Source organism: Protopterus annectens, chromosome 7.part0, assembly GCF_019279795.1.
Source record: "Protopterus annectens isolate FY-2018-M chromosome 7.part0, PAN1.0, whole genome shotgun sequence".
NCBI classification, from domain to species: Eukaryota; Metazoa; Chordata; order Ceratodontiformes; family Protopteridae; genus Protopterus; species Protopterus annectens.
The window spans coordinates 988,856,190-988,876,201 of record NC_056739.1 but is presented as its reverse complement, the minus strand read 5'-3'; the positions used below and the strand labels follow the sequence as shown (position 1 = coordinate 988,876,201).

Sequence of the window (20,012 nt, the reverse complement as noted above, 5' to 3'; positions counted from 1 at the left end):
GAGGCCTTTCCCACCCATTACACATCCCATTGGCCTATATCACATGATGTGCTGATGTCATTCACTGAAGAAATTCCTTTGGTTAGTCTTCAGCCTTATAGTCTCAGTGGTGCTCGTGATAACTGTGTAGCACTACAGTACAAATAGGTATCCATGTAGCAGTTGTAATCTCAGTCCTGTCAAATGTAAAGTTGTGTGTGAGTGTGTGTTTCTAGATTAACGTGATTGAGGCCATTCATACTCACTACACTTCCGTTACCCCTCCTTTAGCACTGCTGCTGATGTCACTCACCTTCAAAGACACCTTTGGACAACTCCACAACATATAAGCTCTGTGGCACTTGCAATAACTGTGTAATACTATAGTGTAACAAACTAGTTAGGTAGGAGTTTTAATCCTGGTCCTGGCAACTGTGAAAATGTGTGGGTTTGTGTACAAGAGTGTGTGTGTGTCTATGTAGAGACCTGATTTTGTGGCCATTCACACTCACTACACTTCCCTTACCCTTCCTTTAGCACTGCTGCTGATGTCACTCACCTTCAAATATACCTTTGGACAACTCTTCAACATATAAGCTCCATGGTGCTTATGATAACTGTGTAATGCTATAATGTAGAAAACTAGTTAGGTAGGCATTCTAATCCTGGTTCTGGCAACTGGGAAATGTGTGTGAGTGTGTGTGTGTCTTTGTAGAGACCGGTTTACACTCGCAACACTTCTCTTACCCCTCTTTTATCACAGCTGATGATGTCACTCACCTTAGAGGTATGTTTGGACACTGTTCTTCCTATAAGCTCTGTGGCATGTGTGATAAATGTGGAACAATGTAGTAGCAATAACCAAATAGGTAGGGGGTTGAATCTCATTCCTGTCAAGTGTTGGTGTGTGTACATATATGTGTCTATACCTTAAAGATTTTGTCTCCATTTACACCCAGTACACTTCTCAGTGCCTGACTTTAGCAGTCCTGCAGATATCATTCACCTTGGAAGTACCCGTTGGCAACACTAGATGATGTAAGGTCATTGGTGTGTGTGGTAAATGCATAACATAAAGGCCTGAAAATATAGATAGAGGTTTGAACCTCACTCCTGGCAGATGTAAATGCGTGTATAGAGTAAAATATTTTGTGAAATCTCTCACCCACTACATCACCTAATGCCAGTATTTACAAGGGCTGGTGATGTTCCTCACCTTAGAAGTACCTTGGAACAACATCCATGCTATAAGCTCCATTGTACATGCAATAAATGTGTAACACTGTAGTAGCAATACATAGCTAGGTAGGAGTTCAAAACTCAGTACCACCAAGTGTGTTTGTGTGTGTGTGTGTGTGTGTGTGTGTGTGTGTGTGTGTGTGTGTGTGTGTGTGTGTGTGTGTGTGTGTGTGTGTGTGTGTCTCTGTCATCAGTATCGTGTAATTGCGTAAATTACAGGATCCATTGCGGGGTGGATTTTGCTAAATTTTTATATTGAGGACCTAGTATATGTCCCAATGTCCACATTACAAGGCCAACAGTTGCCATCACTGTAGAGGATGGTGTAGGCAATCCACAGCCCTAAATGTGTAGTACCATGTGCAATGACTGTGACAGTATGGATTAGTTAACAATATAGGCAACCCTTATAATACTCAGAGACCACTCTCCACCCATGAATCATACACAAACACACTTGACTCAGCAGCAAGTTGCCTCACAGATAGTACCCACGGTGTGATTGCAGTGGACTCCATGTCAAACCGATGACTAGACATGACTGGTGTCACACAGGGTATGGACCTATGTCCTCTCATGTTTGGGATCTACCCTTCTGAGGTGCAGGAGAACACAATGGCCCCCTGGCTGATAATGTTTGCATACAACAGTAAAGTGGGTGGTAGCATTCCCAATCTATGTGATATTGACATCACGCCCAAAGGCCACTTGACACCTATGACTGTTGTCAGAATCGTTTTATCACTATAGAATTTTAATGCTGTTTTTACTTTTTTCATTAAATTTGCTTGCTGTTTGACACAGGACTCTATCGTGGTGGATTTTTGCTGTGCTGGAATACCAGAGGTCATTTTCTTCATTTGCTTCACTTTTCCACTGGTAAACCTTCAACGAGTGTAAGATAGTTTTTTCCTTGAGTTGGCAGATCCTTGGACATTACCTGAACACCAAGAGATATGTTGCCATTACCTTTGGGAATACCATGGCTCACATGAAGTAATACAATGGTGGTAGTCCACTGAACAGTGATGTCGTTATAACAGAATGGGGAACACAGGTTGACAGTCAGCTGCCTGCTGACCACAACAGTGCCACTGACATCAGAAAGTACTTTGATGTGTTACATCTCCTGACTGAGAGTGTGTTATCAAGCAAGTAAAAGGACATGGCACCCTGTTTCAGCCCCTCAGTAGCCCAATCAATGTGTACAGTGGCCATTTTGCCATGTTCCACACTAGAAACCTGCAACAACTGTAGAGTCTGCAAACATACCCCACAAAGGAAATACCATGCCTTATACACATTCCCTGTATGGACAAACTTTAATAACTCCAATGAATCCCAGTATCATACTGTCTATGTCGGTGCAATCACTACCTCAGCTACATAGTCATGTCTCACCAAACAAGGTCAGGAATGCTACTTCTGAATATACCAATCTATCCACACAACATGCCCCAGAGACCTCAAGCACACTTCCCCACTTAAAAGAACATGCATGTGGGACATGTGCACAACCCAGACACTGTCCTTGTTATGGAATATAAATCACATACATGTGAAGCACTGCACATCACTGGCCACCCACAATAGAAATCTGGATGAGTGGATGGAGAATACAATACCCATCCCTGGGGACCACTCCAGTGTCTATACTCCTGAGCCACACTGGGGACTATTTTCATGTGGCCTGATGCCAGGGTATTCCCTTGGGCTAGCCTTATAGAGCCTTCATGCCCATTCACCTACTACACACCTATGAAGCAATGAACCTATGGATCTCAGTACTCGCAAGTGTGTGTGTGTGTGTGTGTGTGTGTGTGTGTGTGTGTGTGTGTGTGTGTGTGTGTGTGTGTGTGTAAATAGTAATCTCATTGTGTTTGGTTGATGAATATCCCCTGTGGCTGTGGTTATTAGCAATTGGAGGTGTGTCCAAACCACAACACATACCATTCTCCATTCCACAATAGATGTTTTAAATCAACATATACCTATGTACAACCCTCAGCCCTATAATCTGTGAGGCATATGCAATCACTGTTACAGGCCAGGGATTTCTGTGCACATACTGTACACTGCCAATGCCATGGTGGGTGTGTTACTGCCATACCCTGTGGTCTTGCTGCAGGGCCACATCCTGGTGACACACAGATGCCTAGAACAGAAATGGGATACAGCATGTGAGAACACATTCACTCAGCACTTCACTTGTGGGGATAAAGCTGGCACTGAATGTGTTGCCAAGACTGTGGCCAATATCTGTTGTCTCAGGATGGGTATTAGCATTGTGCAATGACTCACGGCACTTGTGTTTAATGCTGTGGAGGTTGTTGATGTAACTATTAAAGGCTGTTGTGATTGTCATCAGTGTCTGCTGCATGTTTTTCATCATAGATGCCTGCAGGGGATCCCATGAGGCATCCAAAGTTGTGTTTGAGGCTAAGGAAGTTCAACAGTAATGAGACACCACCTTTCTCTGCAACAGTGTCCTCCTTCTGATGTCAACTTTAGTAATGTCAGGAGACCATCACATTGTATCCCAGTGTTTGGAGGACAGTGTCTGGGTTCTCTTGGCTCTGGCTAATACCACACATTTATGTACCTGTTTGTACAGTGCATATGTCTATGATTCCACAGTCATGCAGCTATTCCCCATTGCCATAGGTGCAATGAAGACATCCACCCCTGTTTTCATGGCTGCAAAGTCAGTTTTGGAAGGTGGTTACATTTTTGGGGGGTGTGGCTGACATGTTGAGTTCCATGTGGATTGCAGCCTGTATGGCTCTCACTATGCAGGGACTGACATCTGTCTCCATATTTAAGTAGTCAACACAGGTCAAGGTTGTTGCATCCCCTACAGAGGGTCAGTATGAGCTGGTCCAGGGCATTGGAAATGATGAATCACAGAAGTGTTGGGCCACTGTACTGGTGCTTGGCTACTTTCCTCAGGGGATGGAGGGGTAGTTGATGACTCATACTATGTCAGTGTTGCAGTGGACCATCACATATGGTAGGGTGCTGAGGAATGTGCATTGACAATCTAGAGACATATATGTGGACCCATAGCAGGCTATGGTCTGGATTGCACTATTACCCTAAGGCAGTTGCATGGGGAATATCTCCAATCCATTATGCTTGGATACTAGTCTGGAAGTGTTCCTAGCCATAATTAATATGGATACAACACCACCTGTGGAGGTGTGATGTGGTCCATGTTTGAGGGCTGACAGCTGTGGAATGTGTCATAGCCTGATACTGCAGGTCTGCTGTCTGCTGCTGTGAACCACCTCTCCATTACAGCAGACATGTGTCCTCCACTCCAATGAGTGCTTTGAGTGATTGCATCTTGACAATTAGATGTCAACTGTTGAGCAGCATGACCCTCAGATTGCATACATGTCTAGCTGTTATGGTGGTAATTACATTAGGAACACTGCCTAATAAGGCATCAAAGGGGTGGCAAGACACTTAGCCAGTACCTGGAAACCTAGTGCTGACAGATGTAGGATCCCCTGAGAATGACACAAAACACGTAAGCCAATGTTGCAGTCAATCATCTGTTGATAGTACCGCAGCATCATTCTGGGTGAAGGCGGTACACTGCTCAGGACTACTGTCACACCTGCATGGACCACATAATCAGAGAGTTCAACCATGTCTCTTGTCATGCAGTCCAGGGAGGTGTGTCCCAAGTTATTCACACCCACATGGATACAGAGTGATACTCTTATTTGTTGTGGAGTGCCATGACTGGCTGTGTCATGTGTTGGATGCTGGCATGTGATAGATATTTGGCTGTTACCTGCTCCATATTCAACTTAGTGAGTGGGATATGTGTGTACCTCAGTACTGTTACCCATGATCACTGTATTGTGCAAGGTGGTTAGCCTTAGGAACTTAGGTTGAGGGGCACACCGTGTAGGTTAAATATGTGTCCCTTGCCATGTGCCATGTTGTGGTGTCTGAATGGGTGTCTGTCTTGCTGGTTTGTGCTCATTGGATAAATGTCCATTGAGTGCCTCTGGGAAGGTAGGTGTGTGGCTTTTCACTGTATGTCATGGCTGTCAAAGTGGGTGTCATGGTGAGCTATGTGTTCCACATGGTGTGGTGCAGGTGCTGATCTTATCCTCTTGACCTGCTAGTCCGATCTTTGCTGGAGAGTGCATATGTCCACACTGGGTTACATATGGGTAACTCTCACAGGTCTAAGTGTTTGGAGTTTAGAGGAGAGGGTTGTCTGTGTACATGAGGCAATTGCAACAGTGCCTCAGAATGGACAAGTGCACTAGGTTAATGGGTGTGTGTGTGTGTGTGTGTGTGTGTGTGTGTGCGTGCGTGCGTGTGTGTGTGTGTGTGTGTGTGTGTGTGTGTGTGTGTGTGTGTGTGTGTGTGTGTGTGTGAATCATGTACTGTCTGGTTTATACCATTTTTGACTTGTGTACTAGCCTTCACACTTCCCCTCACCCCCTCTAGTAGTCTTGTAGATGTCATCCACCTTAGAAGTACCTTTGGATTAGGTGAAAACCATCAGCTCTGTGGTGCATCTGATAACTGTGCAGCACCATAGTAACAATAACTATATAGGCAGGAGTTCTAATCACCCTACTGGCAACTGTTTGGATATGTGTGTGTGTGTGTGTGTGTGTGTGTGTGTGTGTGTGTGTGTGTGTGTGTGTGTGTGTGTGTGTGTGTGTGTGTGCATGTGTGTTTGTGTGAGAATCATGTAGTGTGTGTGGGTTACACCATTTTTGACCTGTGCACTACCCTTTACATGTCCCCTCACTCCAGTTTAGTAGTGCTGTTGATGCCATCCTCCTTAAAAGTGCCTTTGGAAGAGGTGGAAATGTATAAGCTCTGTGGTGCATCTGATAACTGTGTAGCACTTTAGTAGGAATACCTAGATAGACAGAAGTTCTAATCTCAATTCTAGCAACTGTCTGTATGTGTGAGAATCATATCTTGTGTGGCTTATAGCATTTTGATGTGTATACCATGCAAGGCTGGTGATAACCTCCTGATGTCATTACTTTATATAGTGTGGTAACAGCATCTGCACTCACATGCAGCAGGTTAAACCATTGTACAGTCCTCTGTACAGATGTGTCTGGAATATCCATAAGTTTGTGGTCGGAAGTGGTCTGTATGCCTTAACAATGCCCATGTATGTGATATTATAGTCAAATAGGCCACAGTGAGTGTACTGATACATATGGCAACATGAGGTATCATACCTGACTGAAACATCATGCTGATATGATGTTTGTTGCCCTCACAGGTGGCCAGCCTTGTAGGTGCAATACATGACTCCAGATGCGTGGCTTTACAAGTGAACTGTTCCTGTTATGGGTTACATTAAAGGCTGGAGGAGCTGTGGCCTGACATATTGTGGTCCTAATTAGTATGCAACAGGAACACCTTGCATCTCAACAGGGGTGTGTACACAATGTATACCGCTAATATGTCACACATGTCCCTACCTTAAGTCATTTGTCCACCCCATTTTGCTGGCCTCTGTCCAGATGTCTTGGCACTGATAAATTGTGAGGTATGCTACAGGAATGTTGAATTCATGTCAGATAGGCCCAGTGGTGACCACTGTGATGCAATACAGTTATACACAGCAGAAGTGAACATGCACAAAAAGCAATATAACTATTACATAAAGCAATATAGCTATTACTGATGGTTGTGTGCATGGTAAATTGCGTGCCCTTCACATGCCTGGGGGATTGACAGGCAACAACATAACAATGTCATACTCACCAGCTTCAGGCTGCTGTCCCATATGCAGACTTGAGGGTCCTATGTGGTTGTGAGAGGGAGTTATTGTCAGCAGACTCACATGTGGCCTTGATACACAATGGATGCAGGATGTCTGAACATCTAAAGCACTATCCCCAATAATACACAATGTCCTGTCCTCACCATAGATGTGCACCTCTGTGCATTAGAAAACACCATCCACAACTGCAATCTGACCTGACACATGGATGTAGCTACAATACAGATACATGTATGCCTGATACATTAGTGTACTAATCCCCACTGGACCCTTACCTGCATGCTCCTCATCGTGTGTGTGTGTGTGTGTGTGTGTGTGTGTGTGTGTGTGTGTGTGTGTGTGTGTGTGTGTGTGTGTGTGTGTGTGTGCAACCCACCTCCACAATGCTTCCCTTAGCTTCATGGCTTGTGCATTGGGCTAGTACCCCAAGTTTGGTGAGGAGCTCCTTGGTGGGTGTTAATGGGGGCTGGATGGCTGCGCCCTGACCTGTGGCTAGCCAGTCCCTCGCTAAAGCAGCACCCCATTGATGGGCATGGCGGATGAGGTCGGTGGCCTGATGCTGCACATATTCATAAGTTCTGCTGTGCAGGCTGGCATCATTTACCCTTTGGACAACACTGTTCCACAGGGCAATCCTCTCACGCACATCATCTGCTCTCTGTCCATATAACAGGGCACAATGTCCAATCACATATTGGGTGATGATTTCAGTTTCCCCAACAGAGAATGCTGGTAGGCGTGCTCTCTGCATGTTACCTGGAAGACATAAACAGGAAAAGTCACAGGACCTCATAAGGTTGTCAAAGTGCACATCAACCGTGGATATCTCTTGCAAATAATCCACACTACACAATAACCATCCAAGCTATCATGGCTATAGCAGCTTGCATTACACTCCTACCCTGAGCTATCTTATTCCCCCAGTGTTGGGCACTTGATTGCATAATCCTCTATTCTCCATCTCCATTCATTTCTGTGTAGAGGCTTGACAGTGACCATCTGTCATATGAATGGGGTGTGGATGGTGCCAGGTCTGTGTTTGACTGTGGTGTGGGATGGAGCTATAAACACATGCCTGAGTTCATGTAGGAGACAGACAGTGATGTTATTATGCCCCATGGAAATATACTGTTGTTGCCATCAGTAGGCAAGTACATGCTCACCATTGCTGAGGGGAGGAGTGTGGTAGATGTGCATATCCCCCTGTACAACTGGGGTGAACAGGGTGGTGATGTTCCTACCTAACCTCAGTGATGCAGGTTGCCTGTATCCAAGGCATGTGTATATGAGGTGCTCTTTACCCCCAGTACAGGGTAAATTGTGTTGTTTCTGCTGAGACTTACAACATATGTTAAGACACACTAGCAACTGTCCTTTTTGGTGTGGATATGTCAGATTTGTTGTCATAGCCAGCCTTAGAGGAAGTCAACTGTGAGCTTACATGCTTGCTCAGATATAGGTGGACTTGTTTGAATTCATTTGGTTGTTTGTTATTTCTGAAGAAGGAGGGGCACAGGTCCTTCCGAAAGCGCTCAGTTTATTAAACCGCATTTTAAACTTATCGGGAGTTTGCATCTGCTTTGTAGCGTTCTGCTCACAGTTTCGCTCGTCATATTTGTGGTTCTTCAGTTTGTTTAAGTCTTTTTAGTGCAATAGTGCCTTATGGCTAATGTCGATGGAACTGCTGAGCAAAACTCTCTACTATTGTTCACCCAAACTGGCGGATGTGGTGATTCAGGCAGCAACGGGCTTCACAGCTCACCTAGGAAGGTCGTGGAGGCGAACGCCGACGACGGCAATTTAACTACACTAATCCATCTTATCATGGGTCGCATCGACCGGTTAACACAACGGTTTGACCAACTAGACAATGTAATCGCTACAACTAATTTAGCAACACCAAGGGAACAACGGAGAGAACAGCAAAACGTTATACCGGACTCCTTCCTTTCCCCAGCAGAACACTTTACAGCTAGGAACAACCCGGCGACGCATGACCGGGTAGATAATACCAACTCACTACTTTCAACTATACCAGCTGGCCAACAGCGCTCGGATTCGTTTGCGAACAGGGTTATTCCATTAGAAGGAACATCACAACCAGCACGGCAGTTGACTCCTTCGATTAACAACTTTCTGCAGAGAAAGGACTTTTTTAACAGCAACAACAACGCTGTTGAACTGCAACAGACTAGTGAAGGTATGAATAGTGACATTGTATTACTTATTAATGAACTTGATTATAAATTGTTTAAGTGTAGGAAACTTCAATTGGAAGTAGCCTACTTGGAAGAATGCTTAAACAAAAAGATAGTTCCGAAAGGACTATGTCAGTGGAGGTTCCCAGTAGGTTTAATTAAGGGTTCAAGCCTTCATAGTACATTACTTGACTTATTTGATAAACAAGCATTTGATTTTATGCAAGTGCTTATAATGCATTATCTGGAACAAATTCATGAGTACCAAGTGGATTTAGAAAAACTGGAGGTTGACATTAAAGAAAACAGTGATTTCCCTAGATACAGGTATGAATATACGAGAATTTTTTCCAGTATTGAAGCCACAATGAACAAGTTATCTAACAATAAACAAAAGAAAATCAAGAGAGATCTATTCCAATACGCGAACTCAACAGCGTACCCAAACCCTCCCTTGGTTACTCAAGTAAAATACAGTGCTAAATTTAATAATAACACCACAGAAAGAAGACATTATCCCAGCAACGCAGATTATCCACCAGGGTTGGGAGCACCTGCCCAACCATTGCAAGCTGATTGCCAGCAAGATGTCCTATTGGAGGAAGTCTCCAATAACTATGCACAACCTAATGACAAAAATAATCACCAGGAGGGTGGTAACAACAACAGACAAGTACATAATAACAACTCTAATGAGGCCCAAAATATTCAGGGTTTTCGGCAAGGCCAGAACCCCCACCAGAGGAATTTGAGGTCCAATACCAATCAGAATGGTCCGGGCAACAAACGGAACCAGAGGCGGAGATAGCGGAACGAACTGAAAAACTGCACATCGTGCGAAGTACAGAAGGGGACTTTAAGATATATAACTATACCTCTTTTGATATAGACCAAAGCATGTGTGATTTATTTTCCAAAGGGTTGAGTTTTGTTCCTGATACCCACTTTGACTTAGTTAAAACTATCATAGATATTAAGCTGTTTGTACGCAAGTTAAATTTGAAAGCCACTTTAGGGGACAAGCCTACTCTTCTTAACAATTTTAGGATAGCCAGTGTCTTCAATCCACCACTCTTAGATAGGCTTAAAACTTTTGAGATAGCTTGCGAGTTAGATTTAAGACACTTGGCATCAAAAACAAACAGTTTACAGAAGGGTAATTTGAATATATCAACACAACAAAGAGACCTTATTCGGACCTTAAGAAATTGTAACATCAGGGTTATGAAACCCGATAAAGGGAATGGGTTAACCTTTATGGAACAACATGTTTATGCTAACAGTATGTTAACTCATTTAACATTGGGTCCATATCAGGAGGTTAGTATTAATGAAATTAACATTGCATACAGCAAGGTTAAAAATATCATTGAAGATTTACTGCTTGAGAGTTCCATTGACATTGAATTGCACACGTATTTAAGCATGCCATCTCCTAAATTACCATCTCTATTTGGTGTGCCTAAAATTCACAAATCAGAGCAGGACCCACCTTTTAGACCTATTGTTGATGGGAGAGGGTCGATCCTTAGTGCTGCAGCTTCTTACATAGACACTTTACTAAAACCATTGATCGCTAATGAGAAGCAAATCTGTAAGGATTCTTGGAGCTTTTTGAGAAATATTAACAACATTCCATTTAACCTTGAGTTCATTTTCCTTACAGTAGATGTAAAAGACCTATATACAGTTATACCCCACGACATAGGCCTAGAGTGGATCAGGGAATTCATGTTTGACAGGAAAGTAGACAACAATACTATTTGCATAGTAGAGACTCTCCTTGAGTTAATTCTTAAATGTAACTTCTTCAAGTTCGAAGGTCGAATGTATTTACAGACATCTGGTGTGGCAATGGGCTCCCCCTGTGGAGGGGCTTATGCCAACTGCATAATGGCCCAATGGGAGAATTCCCTTTTATTTCATAATCCAACTTTCAAAAGGCATGTCGCCTGGTACACTCGGTACCTGGACGACATGTTCTTTTTGTGGAAAGGCCCACCCGAAGATATTCCACCTTTCATCGCTTCTATGTCCCACATGACCAACTTCTTGGAATTTACTTATGAAAGTAACTCCTCAAGTATTAATTTCTTAGACATATTGTTACACAAGGATGAACAAAACCTAAGATTTAAAAGCACTATTTATCGGAAACCTACACATTCTAATGGCTTTTTACATTTTTCCAGCAGCCACTCGTACCATCAGAAGAAAGCCGTAGTAAAAGGACAAATGGTACGGGCAGCTAGGATGGTCACTGAAGAAAAAGACTTCCTAGATGAATGTGTTAATCTTTCTAACATGTTTCACAACAGAGGTTACCCTTGTAAAATGGTAGGGGAGATAATGCAAGAAGTAGTACAGAAGCGGAATATAGGGCACTTTAGTCCTATATTAAACACTGAAGTACAACTTCATTTTATAAACAGGCAACTTGAGGGTGAATATTGTGTTCACGCAACTCAACGTGAATCACAGTGTAACCTAAAGTTTCTATGCACTTTCTCCATAGACCATAAATTTATACGGGACATTTTATGTAAGAATTGGGCCATACTTTCAAGAGATAGAAATCTTAATGATAAGTTTGGGGGCCCCCCATCTATTACATTTAGAAGAGGGGTCAACCTGAAAACTTTGTTGGAAACTGGCAAACCTACTACACGCATACACAATTTTGGCATGACAAAATGTGGGTTTTGTACTCAATGTAAGTTTATAAAAGAAGGGTATTCTGTGAACATTAACAACATCGAGTACAGAATTAGGGGCAAATTCAACTGTAACACTAAAGCGATAGTGTATGTGGCAACTTGCTCAGATTGTCACGCTTTCTATATAGGAAAATCAGAGCGTAAGCTCAAACAACGTATATATGAACACTGTTACGCTATTAACAAGAAAAACGAGACAAATGCATTGGCTTGCCACATTATTGAATATCCAACACATAAATTTAAATTCACAGTGTTGAAGCAGGTAGACCACACTCCATATATTGGCCCCTGGCAAATCCATCTAGAGATGGAGGAACTATTTTGGCAAATTAGAACTGCAGCTGGTGATATACCAGGGTTAAACGAACAAACATCTATTGCTTGTGTTCTGAAAAAACTGACCTTAAAAAGATAGGTTATTCTCAACTTTATGAATTAACCTTATAAGAATTTGCTTAATGTACTTTTGTATTTTTGCTATTGTGTTAGAATGTAACAACTTTGATTATTCTGCTATGAATTGGCATCAGACTTACTTGATGTGCTTTACACAATACCTTTTAGTATGTGAACTTTTTATGAATTTAGCTTAATTTAGTCTAACTTCTTATTTTTCTATTCAACAAATTTGTGTATTTAAGACATATACATTTTTAAAGAATACTTATTGGGCACTTATGTAGTATTTAAATAATTGCTTCTAGAAATGTATCTATAAAGCATTGACAATAGTGCTTAGAAGCATTTAGTAAATAATGTTATTAGGTGAAACAGTATTGGTAACGTTTACCATTCTACAGACATGGCCCTTTTAAAACTTGGTGTTTTTTGTTCACATATTTTTATTGTTTAATTGCTTAATAGCATTATCAGTTAACTAATGACTGAAGATTTTAAATATGAGTTGCTGCCTGGAAGTTTGTTTGAATTCATTTGGTTGTTTGTTATTTCTGAAGAAGGAGGGGCACAGGTCCTTCCGAAAGCGCTCAGTTTATTAAACCGCATTTTAAACTTATCGGGAGTTTGCATCTGCTTTGTAGCGTTCTGCTCACAGTTTCGCTCGTCATATTTGTGGTTCCTCTGGACTTGCAACCAAGTTATTGCCTGCACCTATGTGTCCTTGTACAGCCAATGTAGCAACCTATTATGTGGTTTGTGTATTGCTGCTGTCCACCAAAGGGGATTACTCTACCTTGGTGGAAGCTGGTTATACAGGTCAGGTACTGCTGAGTCTATATAGCTACAGTGGATATAAAGGGGGCACACCCCTGTTACAGTGCCTGGTATTTGTGCAATTGGAACATGGACACCACAACAACTCATTTCAAAACAATTCCCACCTGTAATGTGACCTATAGCCTGTACAATTCAATTGAAAACATAACAATCTGGTCTGCAAAAAAATGGAAATAATAATAAGTACAATAAGTCAGTTGAATGAGTGCGCACACCCTTAAACTGATATGTTGTGTATGCACCTCTTGAGATGGTTACAGCATTAATTTGTCTTGGTTTGGACTCTAACATCATGGCACATCTTCACTTGGCAATAATTGCTCACCTTCCTAGACACACCTTTGATTGTATTTCAATGGGATTTTATGGGTTAGGGGTCACATTCAAGATGAGAAACATTATGAAATGATCTTCTGTGGTCTGATTGTCATACAACACACAAAACTGGCATTCCAACAGGGGTGTGTACACTTGTGATATCCACTGTATATAGGTGTTGATATAGCTGGTAGTGGTAGGTATGTACTGAGAGTCATAACCACAGTTGGACACTCCTCCGATTAATATCTGAAAATCATACCTACTCTAGTCAGGGCAATGCAACAACCAGTAGCTGTACACATGTATATTTGTTGTATACACTGGCACTGATATCACATGCATGTGCAACATGCAACACCTATGTATCAGACTGCTTGAAACCCATTTGATTAGGTTTGTGCCTTCCAGCTGAACATATGCATACATACATATGCTCAGGGGATACTTGGTATACATTTCTGTTCTATGTTAGTATGGCACACTGTATTTATAGTCTTGCTGCTCAAGCAAACTTCTCAATCTGTTATAGCATTATGTCTGGACAATGGCATAATAGAAAAACAACAAATAATGAAAATGGACTGTAACAGCTAGACATGGGCTGTTTATTAAATGTAAGCACTTTCGGCAGGATTATTACCCCACTTTCTTCAGACAAACCAAAACAATGGCACGCATAAATGGGTGATAAAAGGGACATCAAAACTGATACTGTATTAATATAGCTGTACCAATCATTAGTACGTTGATTGCACAGTAGCCTTTGACATCACTGAGATAACCTGGAAGATGTCCAACAGTCATAATTAGGCAATTACGTTACAATGTCATTGCTCACAGACCTGCCAATGGTTTGGCTGACATAACACAGGCATATGTGTATGTGACTACAGCTATCAGTCAGATATGTGCTTATTGCCCAGCAGAACACTGTACAGTTGAATGTTATTAATTCACTATATCACATGCAGTTCAACACAGATGTCTCCAACAGTAATTTACTATACACACACCCTATAGAGGTCTCTTACAAGACAAACATGTGTCATACTCATATTCACAGGTAACATGGATATGGACAACATCCCATTAACTAGCCTAGCAGTGGCAGTCAAAACTGTTTGACAGGCACCCCAGTGGTTGTCATATATGAGCTGTCCTTTCCCATGGTGAGTCAGGGTCCTGGTCTGTGATCCTACCTCTCAGCATCTCAGAGCATCACATCTGGACAAAGCCTAAAATGATGGGGGGATAAATAGGGACAGACTTTACATATTCCTGTTACAAACATAGGTAGTTTGTAGAATTATACATTTTGCATTACTGTGAATATTCTTAAGGATCTGGAGTCTTAAACTCAAGTGTTTGTAATTACTTGATGTCTTCATTCCTCAGCCATTTGGTAGAAGAGTACATATTTCAGGAGGAACAGATAAAAAACTGTGATGGGGAAATCTGGACATTCTGTGAAGATCTCTACAGTTGAAAGATATGTCTGTGATCTCTCCCACTGCAAAGAGGACCAGATGCTATGGCCATAGCAGCTGCTCAGCAGGACATTAGTACAGCAAGTCTTGTTGGGACATATATTCCTCCAAATCATATTTCCCATTATCACAGGCCAAGTACTACATTCAATTACATGCATACATGTTCCACTTACCTTTTTTATTTCTTCTCTTTTCCAGTTTATGTTTTATTTGTTCTCTCTCTCTCTCTCTCTCTCTCTCTCTCTCTCTCTCTCTCTCATAGGTTCATAGGTAGGTACTAGGCTTTCTGCCAGATGGCATTTATAAGCCAAACCAGAGTGTGTCGGCTATTGCCGCCCCATTGATTAATTAACTGATCCTCTCTCTCTCTCTGTGTGCACTACAGGGATAGAGCAGGTTTGAATAGGTGGGAGCATGGCTTTTGTAGGTGATGCTCATAACCAGGTGATGGCCTGTACACCTATTGGGGCTCTCCACTTGCTAATTGCATGCAGAGCAGCTGCGTAGTTCTTCCAATAGCCAATGTCACGGCAACACACTCCTATAATTGAGTACTCCATGTGGGCATTGGCCCTTTCTCTTACTTGTGAAGAAGACATCCAGGAGTTGTGTGAGCTGTTACCTCTTACAACAAGACTTGTGGAGACAAGCCAACTAAATGGTGGAGAAGGTTCAAGACTTAGGGGCAGAATGTGAGTATTGCTGTTATATGTTTGGAATACTGCTAGTTTAACAGGGTTTGTCTGCACATGCTACTCCTGCATGGGTTTCAGTCTGACAAAGTTCTGTCTCTGCATAGCTCTCAAATGTAGGGCCATCCACATAATGTCCACAGGTTAGCCTGTTATTTTTGATCTGTTCACCAGACAGGTGTTGTCCTTGGCAAAGCAGTAGCATACTCTGGTGATTCCATTATGTAAATGGTAACATCCATTTGTTTTTCTGACTTTATATCCCTCAGAATAGATATGTTACAACAAACCCTGTAACACCAGCAACTTTCTCAGTGTATAACAGCAATATTTCAAGTATGTCCATGTATTTGGGCCTTTGTCCATCAATTATGTCAGGCTTTGTCCAGATGTCATACAGTAGGAGGTTGATAGGTATACTGGTCTACCATTATTTAGTACTGTAATTCCTGCTGAGGGGAATGGCTAGAAAACATGTTGAAGTCTGTACATTCAAGAGGTTGTTGTATAGAGAATGCTCTTAGATGCCCTTGTAACATATTTTATGTGGGGGAAAGAACACATGTTTTAAAACTAGGCTGTTAGAACATGTGAGACATACTAATGATAAGAAATATGACAGCTCTATAGCCATATATTTGAATAAATCTCGCCGTGGGGACAGTAGTGGGTTCCAAGGTACTGTTTTTTAAAAAGTCTGTTCCTCAGTTTGATGAAACATTCATAAAAGGACAACTGTTATGTACAAACTCAATGTATTAACTGTGATACTTTATCCCGTAGACAGTTAAATGAGGAGTGTAATTGGAGGCTGTGTATTTAATTATGTAATTAGGTGTTAATTACTTCTTGTGATTAAGGCATGTGTTTCTGGTAATGTTTTACTCCTTGAAGGCTTTGGCCAAGACATCAGAGTGTAGTAAACATGTGTGAATTACTGGCTGGTTGTATTTTTTTTTGCTATGTTCAGACATTTTATTTGTTTTGCTAAGAGGTTGTTGTATGTCTGGCCATTGTGTATGGCCTATTATGATTTTGTAGCAGTGTACTGTTCACTTATTTATTTGGACTGTTGGGGGGCAGATGCGAGTGTCATGGCTGTTTTTGTATCCAACTGTGCATGCTGCCCCAGTTATTGGTGGTCTATCAGCAGCATATCTTTGTATGTGCATTTTGGGACATGTATGCATATATATATATATATATATATATATATATATATGTATATATACATGTATGTATATATATATATATATATATATATAGATATGTGTATATATGTATATATATATATATATATATATATATATATATATATATATATATATATATGTGTGTGTGTGTGTGTGTGTGTGTATATATGTATATATATATATATATATATATATATATATATATATGTTTATGCATATATGTATATGTATATATTTGCATACATACATATATATATATATATATATATATATGTTTATGCATATATGTATATGTATATATTTGCATACATACATATATATATATATATATATATATATATATATATATATATATATATATATGTGTGTGTGTGTGTGTGTGTGTGTGTGTGTGTGTGTGTGTGTGTGTGTGTATGTGTATATATATATATATATATATATATATATATATATATATATATGGATCTCCCTACATATTTCTCTCTTTTGAGATTTACACTTCATACCCTTTGTGTACTTCATGCTAATGCAAAGCCTGTCATTCTATTGACTTTGTACGTTTGTGAGAGCAATATCTCACATTTGTCCATGTCTTTGCCCAGATTACTTGTCTGGTTAACAAGTAATGGTGTCCGAGGACACTCTTGCTATATTTAGATTGCTGTATGGCAATTATGGAGTGCAGGGGGCATGTCTATACTGAGAGCACTGCTGTCAGACACCCCCCCCCTGCGTTCATGCATAGAACAGTGTCCATTTTAGAGCATGGTAGCACACCTTCATGAATATGCATGGCACGCTGCCTTGCTGTATGGGAACGGTCCCTTCCATGCAAGAATAAGTTATTCTTGCACGGAAGTTTGCTGAATCGCGGGGAGATAATTTTCACAACACCAGGAAGGGGAAGTGTGCAGGGACAATAAACAAATGATATATGAGGACACGAGGTGAGACTGTTCTGAATTCGAGGAGGGTTTGATGCATTTTTTTATTGACAAAAGAAAAGCTGCTTGACATTCTGGTGCTGCAGATAAATGACCAGATATACATTCTGGACATAAGACTGCACATAATTCCTTCAAAAAATGTAAAGATCTAGAAAGCATGGTAAGCAGGCTTATTAAAATGAGTAGCTCACTAATGGTGAGACAATGAATTTCAGACCTTACCGCTAACTAGCAGAAGAAAAATATTTTCCTTTTGAGAAAAATATGGTAAATGGAGATACAATAAAAAGGCCTGGTGATATTTTGTAAAGATGTAATAGATGTTAAAATGTTACATTTTGTTTACAAATTCTTAGATGAAAATTTATAGTGGATTTTAAACTGAATAATGGCAATTTTTCAAAATGTATTAAAATTTCAACTGCATTATCTACTATTTTTAGGTAATATATGTGTGCTATTTCTGTGAAGATTGTGAGCATTTAACTAAACCTCTTCTAGAAACTGCAACACACTAGACTAGACTGTGAAAGCCTTGTTATAAATGTCAACAATCATGAACTTTTGGATTGATGGTTATGCCGAAAATAGTGAGGGCATACTTAAAGATGAAGCTGCAAGGAATGGAACTATCATAAATCTCCCTTGCAGCACTGCGAAATACAAATATATAATAATGCAATACTGGCATAACAATGCTGTTTTAAAACCTTGTATGAAATGGCTGTCACTAGCATCCATTCCATGTAGGAAAAACATTTACAAATGCTTTGAGGTAGTAATAAACCACCCAATCTCAGTATGCAATTTACCTGATTCTGTCACCTGTTAGTCCTGTATCTCCTCTTTACCACCACAGATTATAGCCCAGTAAGTCTTGATTAAACATTGTATATGTATTTGTTCTTCTCTCCAATAGGCATTGTCTCATAGTTCTACTTGGAATCAATATGTTGCACAAGGAATAACCTCATACAAATTAGAGATTTGTAGTGCTTACTGCTTGTGCACCTGGTTGACATGCTATGATACTGTGCATGGGTGTGATGGGGGGCAAAGGCCACATACTCATGTACAGTTCTAACAACGGACTTTGCATAGAGTACTGGTTAGGATGGGGAGGATGAATGACACCAGTTATACCACTGTGGTACTGGCATGACAATACATTTCATCATTTATATGTACCTGTCTTTGCCCTGTAGATCTCTTCTGTCTCAGATCTTGCAAGCTGTACATGGCAAAAACTAAATTTGCCACCTTTATGGCAAGTTTTCAGAGTACACAGTTGGCACCAGCTTCAGGAACTGCAAAGAGCTGTTGCATACCTCAAGGGTTATGTGCATATCCCCATACACCTTTAATTTCCAGTCTTGCAGAAGCTGACAGACATAAAACATAAAACTTCAGACAAGAAAGAGCAATTATGTATTTATTTATTTATTTTAGTTTGTTTACTGGGATGGCCCATTTTCAGCAGAGGCCGGGGGTGGTTCCACAGACAAGCCACATTTTTACATAGTATTAATATATAGTACAGAGCTTCACTGGCCAGTGCATTGGTGCAGCAGTAGCATTGCTGCCTCACACCAAGAGGTTTTCTGGTTCGATTCTCAGTTGGAGTGCCTTCTGTGCAGAGTCTGCATGCCCTCCCTGCATTTGTGTGGGTTTCCTCTGGGTGATCTGGTTTCCTCCTATGTTACAAAGCCATGCATCTGGAGCATTTCTCTCTGGGCCTCTGCTGAAAATTGTCTTTGTTCCAAGTTGAACTTTCCCAGTTAATAAATGTTAAATAAATAAAACTACATAAATACAGAAAATATTTACAATAGATTTAAGGCAGGCAAGATTTGAAACTATAGCACTAGTTATGAATGTATAGGAAAACAGATAAATTATTTACAGAGAAGTATAAGGCAGGCTTGATTGAATCCATGTACACATGTTATGGCAGGCATGATATACAGATATTTATGAAATAATGGTTATATACTTTCCTACGTTAAACAACTAGAGAGCAGTTTCTATAATAAATATGTATTCATTTTTCTATATACAACAATCAGGGAAGACAGGAAGGAGAAACAATTTCTATAGTAAGTACTTGGGTGAGAAGGTGGAGAGATTTTGGCCAGTGCATTAAATAGTGGTAGAGTGTAGTAGATTCAATATATTTGTGCATGAAAAAAATTACAGTGAGAACTTTACAGGATAG

The 20,012-nt window shown here is 40.7% G+C and overlaps 1 protein-coding gene across 1 annotated transcript; it reads left to right on the top strand.

The window, feature by feature from the left end:
* The first annotated feature begins 8,662 nt into the window (after window positions 1-8,662).
* LOC122806124 (probable basic-leucine zipper transcription factor E) lies at window positions 8,663-10,006 on the top strand. Its single transcript, XM_044076362.1, has one exon. The coding sequence runs from the start codon at window positions 8,663-8,665 to the stop codon at window positions 10,004-10,006; it is 1,344 nt and encodes a 447-aa protein (XP_043932297.1).
* The last annotated feature ends 10,006 nt before the right edge of the window (window positions 10,007-20,012 follow it).